Source organism: Littorina saxatilis, linkage group LG3, assembly GCF_037325665.1.
Source record: "Littorina saxatilis isolate snail1 linkage group LG3, US_GU_Lsax_2.0, whole genome shotgun sequence".
Taxonomy (NCBI): Eukaryota; Metazoa; Mollusca; class Gastropoda; order Littorinimorpha; family Littorinidae; genus Littorina; species Littorina saxatilis.
The window spans coordinates 61824692-61830704 of NC_090247.1; the positions used below are offsets into that span (position 1 = coordinate 61824692).

The 6013-nt window shown below is 42.8% G+C and overlaps 2 protein-coding genes across 2 annotated transcripts in view; one reads left to right on the forward strand and one right to left on the reverse strand.

Annotated features, from left to right (window-relative positions):
• The window catches only part of LOC138962864 (organic cation transporter protein-like), a 15741-nt gene extending 15040 nt beyond the window's left edge, over positions 1–701 (forward strand). Inside the window, exon 8 of the mRNA XM_070334830.1 lies at positions 1–701. This exon is cut by the window's left edge and continues 1915 nt beyond it. The gene's annotated coding sequence lies outside the window, so the exon portion shown is untranslated.
• A 2222-nt stretch (positions 702–2923) lies between these two features.
• LOC138961001 (uncharacterized) lies at positions 2924–5062 on the reverse strand. Its single transcript, XM_070332615.1, has 2 exons — positions 4863–5062; positions 2924–4460 (listed from the first exon to the last, which is right to left on the reverse strand). The coding sequence occupies exons 1-2, from the start codon at positions 5018–5020 to the stop codon at positions 3107–3109; spliced, it is 1512 nt and encodes a 503-aa protein (XP_070188716.1). The 5' UTR covers positions 5021–5062; the 3' UTR covers positions 2924–3106.
• Between the last annotated feature and the right edge of the window lie 951 nt (positions 5063–6013).

The window sequence follows — 6013 nt, forward strand, 5'->3', positions numbered from 1 at the left end:
TGTCAGTTACTGGTTTATTGGTATAAACTGATGAAAGAAATGAACGATGGTGCGAATAAGATGTCTTGTTTAATGTTAAAACTACATTTGAAGTTGTACCATGTACAAAACGTTAAATTGCCCTGGCTGTCGCATGTCAATACTATGTTAAATAAGTTGGGTCTATCATATTTATGGACAACTCAGAGTCTTGCCGTCTCAGGTTTTAAAAACGTTGTAAAACAAAGGCTAAGAGATCAATTCCTGCAGGAATGGAACACTGACGTGAATGCCAACAGCTTGTGTTTTAATTACAGAATATATAAAAAGGATTTTTGTCTGGAAAGGTATTTGCTTTGGTTGCCTAGGAAACTCCAAGTTAAACTAGCAAAATTTAGAACAAGCAATCATAAGTTGCCAATACATCAGCACAGATTTTTTAATGTTCCTAGAAATGAAAGATTGTGTGACATGTGCGATAAAAATGAATTAGGTGATGAGTTTCACTATTTGTTCAGTTGTACCGACGAAAGTATAGTGTCTGAAAGAAGAAAATTAATTAGTCCTTATTACCGATCTCACCCAAATTGTTTAAAATATGAACAGCTAATGAATTGTAAATCTAAGATAAAACTAATGAAGCTAGCAAGATTTGTAGCCCATGTTATGATTTTAGTATGTTAGCGTTATATCTAGTTTCTTTATTGGTATGTATATATGTAATACATGCTTTTGTTTTGTTTTTACAAAAGATGCATGGCATAATGGTATTGCCAATTTACTTCAGCTGTATATTATCGTTGTCCGCTTAATGTATACATATTATCTGCCTGATTTCTTACCTGATTTTGTTAAACCTATTTTTCTTTTTGTTTGCATGTATGGAAGTGTATATTGCCAATTTAATTTGGTCGTATAGTATTGTTGTATTTGTCCGCTCAATTTATATACATATATTAACTGTCTGATTTGTTACCTTTTCTGTGTTAAAGTTATATCTTTGTTTCAAAGCCCTCTGGGCCCAAAACAATAAAATACTTGACTTGACTTGACTTGTTTGCTTTTGTGTGCAACAGATTCATGTCAGAAAGGACAGACCAAAGCAAATTAGGCTACATTATCGAATATTTGCCGTGTGCGTAAATGCCTGCACGCGAATCCGCGTGTGTTTTTGTTTGTTTAATTGTTGATATTCAAATGGGTTTTTGTTCTGTGTGTGCTTATTTTATGGATTCTTTCTTTCTTTGTTCTCTTTCGAAACAGGAACTAACTGTGTTCTGACATGGGAGTATCTTCGTACAGATTGCGCAATCTTTGCCTCTAGCTCTTTTTTTTCTTCTTCTTTTTTGGTCGAGGGTATAAAATAAGGAACATAAGGAAGTGTATGTCGACTTACGGCAATGGATCCACGATGGAAACATTCTTTCATCTGTGTCTTCCGTCTTGAAACGTCTTACGTTTCTATCTTGAACCATCCCTTAACCTGTGTCTTACGTCTCCATCTTCGTATACCATTTTGCCTTTGTCATTATCATTGTACAGTTTTGTCTTTCCACTGACCACACCATACACCAATAGGATAGCTGGTGGTGGTGGTGGTGGTGGTTTCTTTCAAGACTTTTCTGCACCATCGAAGCTTATAATTCATGTTTTAACTAAATATTACTGTGATTTCAGAATTTCGTCATAGGTCGCCATTCTTGTCTTGGGTCTAGGACACTGCTTTTTTGTTATTTTTTTCCAACAGTGATAAATTGTCAGCCATCTGGTTTGTTTTTCAACCTCCAATAATTTTTTTTTTTTTATTAAGGAGCTAAAGTACTTCGTGGTGTGGATCATTTTATAAGTAGCCAGCGTCACACCAGGAGGTTGTGGTGGTGGTGGTGGTGGTGGGAGGGTGCGGGGTCGATTGCATCAGACGATCAGTTCACAAGGTGTCATACAGGTCGGTATGTTGTTCGTCCGTCGATTCGACGAGGACCACTCTAGTAGAGTGACTTGCGCGGTGATTTGGATTTAAGTGAGGAGGAGTTGCGCAGTTCGTCGACCTCACTCTCTCGCCCGAGACCATCTTGATCCAGTGGCAGGACAGAGTCGAGACGGCTGGAGACGGAGACGGGTGCAGTGGATGGCATGACATCCTACGTGTCTTGTCGTGCCCTTAGGTCGGTATACACTGGTCATCAAAGCATGATGCAAGATCGATTTATTGTTGAATTAGCAGTTCCCACTGATTGTGCATACACCAACAACTTAAGTGGCAAAAGCTGGTGACAGATTTAAAGCTCTAAGCCTATCAATCAATCAATCAATCAGGTAAGGGCGTTTACTCTTTCATGTGTGCTCTTTTCACGTTTCTTTGTTTGGTTGATTGGTTTGTTAGTTGTTTCTTAGTTTGTTTGTTTGTTTGTTTGTTTGTGTATGTGGTTAGTTGGTTGGTTGGTTGGTTGGTTGGCAGAATAGAAAAACAGCCGAAACAGAAAAACTGCCATGCTTTCTTGTTATGCAACTGAAGTGACTCTGTGTTTCTGTTTGTTTGTTTGATTAATTTGTTTGTTGTTTCGTTTGTTTGTTTGTTTGTTTGTTTGTTTGAGCGGTGCATGAATTTCTTGAAAAGGTATCTTGTCTATGCCGTAGTTTCTTTCTCTGTCCGTCTGGATTTCTCTCTCTCTCTGTCTCTCTCTTTTTTTTCTCTCTCGCACACACACGCGCACGCACACACACACACACACACACACACACACACACACGCGCACGCACACACACACACACACACACACACACACACACACACACACAAGCGCGCGCTGATATCTGCACAAACTCGTTCAGGCGTGTGCGTAGCGTGACAAGAAGGGGAAGTAACTAATAAGGGACGGAAAAGAATAACTAACCTTTTCGCGCTATCGTTACTTAATTTCATTGCACACAACTGACAATGGTGTCGCGATTCAGTTATTAAACAGACAGAAAGAAATATGAGGAATAATAAACGATGTTTGCATAATTTACCTTTAGGCTGAGGCGATATTTATATGACTGAAAACATAAAAGAAGAACACGCAATTTTGAATAATTGTCTGAACATGTGAACATGTTACATTTTCACCAACGAAACTCCATTAGGCTAACTGGTCCCCACACTGTTGCTTTGTGACTTTCTGCAAATGTTCTTCTCAGCAGTAAAACTGGTCCATATTTCTCTGTGCATCGAAGGCGATACTCCATGCGTTGAAATCCATAAACCGCCAGCGAAAGAACAATCAGTCGGAAGCACATCTCTGACGTTAACCTCCTCGTCAGATAATCCAAGATGGCGGACCCCCGCGGCGTGGGCTAAGGTTCCGGTCACGTGCACATCCTCCATGTTGTTGTACGGAATATATTCAGCGATACTGAGAATCCGAGCAGCAACACTCGTCTTCATGAAGTAGAAGTTTCCCCTCGTGTACGGCGGGTAGAACAGAAACGGATAAGTTTCAAAACTCACCCCGTACTTTCCCCACCTCCGAGCGAGACTGTGCGGTAACACACGTCCGTGAATCATACCGTGTCTCAGCGACACACTCCGAGCGGAGGATGCAGCAGATCCGAGCCAGAAACGCCGATGACCGTCCGCGCGGTAGCTCTCGTGAGGAAAACGCGTTAGAAGCAGACGTTGCGATTTGTCGACGCCGTTGACGGAGCCGTAAGTCCGCTGAATGTGTCTGAAGAGTCTAGGGATGTGTAGAAACGTGTCATCGTCCACCTTGACTACGAAACGAGCCGATGAGCAGAACTCCTTCACCCAGCGAAAGCCGAGGAGAACTTTGTAGGTCAGGTTGGAATAGTCCTCCTCCAGTCCTTCCCACTGAACCACGTCACCGAATCGTTCGCTCTCCAGCGCCACCTGTTGGGCCTCGGCGTCTCGGTTAGCCGCGTTCTTGGTCTGGCCGAGAAGAAAGACGAGCCTGACGCTTCCTGTTGCCTCTCGTCTCGGCGTGCCTGAATCATGACTCGTTCCGTGCCCTCGTTGAGGCTCTGAGCTGCCTTCGTCTACGGACAATTCTTGCACGTTTCGTTCAGAACCGTCCAGATGTCTTATCCGTTGAGTTTTCTTCTGTCTCGGCCCAACTCTAGAGCCTTTGTTCATGGACGGCTCCTGCGCGTTTCTTACAGAACCGTCCACGTCTCTTATCTCCGGACTTGCTGGCTTTCGTTGCAAGGCCTCGGAGCCTTCGTCCACAGAAAGTTCCTGCACGTTTTGTATGGAATTGTCCACTTGTCTAATCTCCGGACTTTCTGGCTTTCGTGGCCAGACTCCACCGCGAGTCAGGCTGCCGTAGGTTTCCCTGATGGCTCGCCGGTATTCTGTACGCCCTGGTGTGGTCAGAACCAGTAGAATCAGGTCAGGGCCTCGCTGACCGCTGTCTAGTCTCCGTCTGTCCACCACGCAGACATGGCGGGCATCGTGGACGTAGCCGTGTCTCAACAAGACCTGCCTATGACATAGACAGAAGATTTTATTACAACCACGGTACACAGGAATGTTGCTTGGCTTGAGTATTTTAATACATACAATATTTCAACACAACAACTAAACAGAGTGCTCACCGAACTGCGTACACATACTCACTCACACCCACACACACGCACGCATTGACGCACACACACACGCGCACACACGCACGTACACACACACACTCGCGCACACACACACACATACACGCACACACTCGCACACACACACACACACACACTCGCACACACACACACACACGCTCACACCCGCATACACACACACACACTCACACACACACACGCGCACACACACGCACACACACACAAACACACACACACACACACACACACACACACACACACACACACTCTCTACATTGTACCTGTGCTGTCTCGGAAGAAAGAACCCTCCATCACCGAAGAGAAAAGTCGGCCTCCAGAGAATCAGTATAATACCAACGACTATTAGAATTTTAATCCAGATATTTCGTCTCTTTACAGCCCTTACGACGCGATAGTTTAAAGATGTGAACACACTCATGTCTATAACAGAGCAGGGATGCTAACGGAGTAAACGGGAGTGAAAGATTTGATGTGAAAATTAAAGCAGGAAACAGTTGATGCGAGAGCGTGTGCGTGAATCGAACAAAAGAAAATATAAGAGAAATCAACTGTTTCCTGCCCCGAGCGAAAGGCTTAAGTCATCTGATGAAGTAGATGTATAATAGTCGTTTGTCTTTTCCACAATAGAGCCGCATGTCTACGTTTCCATTTAATTTGATGAATGCAAAAGGAGCAAGACAAACGGAGAATACGCCACGGGAAACAAGCTGACGGTATTGTGCACCTTCGGCGTCCCGTGAACATCGTCATCCGGTCATTCGCACCAGTTTTGATTCAATTTGACATGGTTTCTTTGGTTTAAACAGTGTTTATTCAACAATTCATAGGTAATTGAACATACTACATGTTAAGGATCAACAACAAGCTCAAGCTTATGGTGGTGACTCTAACAGGAGAATTTAACATCGGATTACAATATCTTGCGACGAGACTTTGACAAATACTTTTTTAAACCAAAACAAACAAGAAACAAACAAAATATGCAAGCATATATATATATATATATTTATATATATTTATAAACTATACATATTTGACAAAAAGCAAAGGTATAATGGAGACAGGACACGACAATAGAATGGACAAACAATATAAAAGGGAAAGAGAGAACTCGAACAGAGAGAGAGAGAGAGAGAGAGAGAGAGAGAGAGAGAGAGAGAGAGAGAGAGAGAGAGAGAGAGAGAGAGAGAGAGAGAGAGAGAGAGAGTGAGAGAGAGAGGACATGGTTTCTTCTTCTTCTTCTTCTTCTTCTTCTTCAACGTTCCAAGAAGCTGATTTTAGAACGTTTACGACAACCTGTAACGTTTGTGTTAGCCGGAAGTTTCCTGTATGTTACGGATATTAAGTTCAAAATACTGGAAACGAAATCGTCATCCAGCCATTCTTCTTCTTCTTCTTCTTCTTCTTCTTC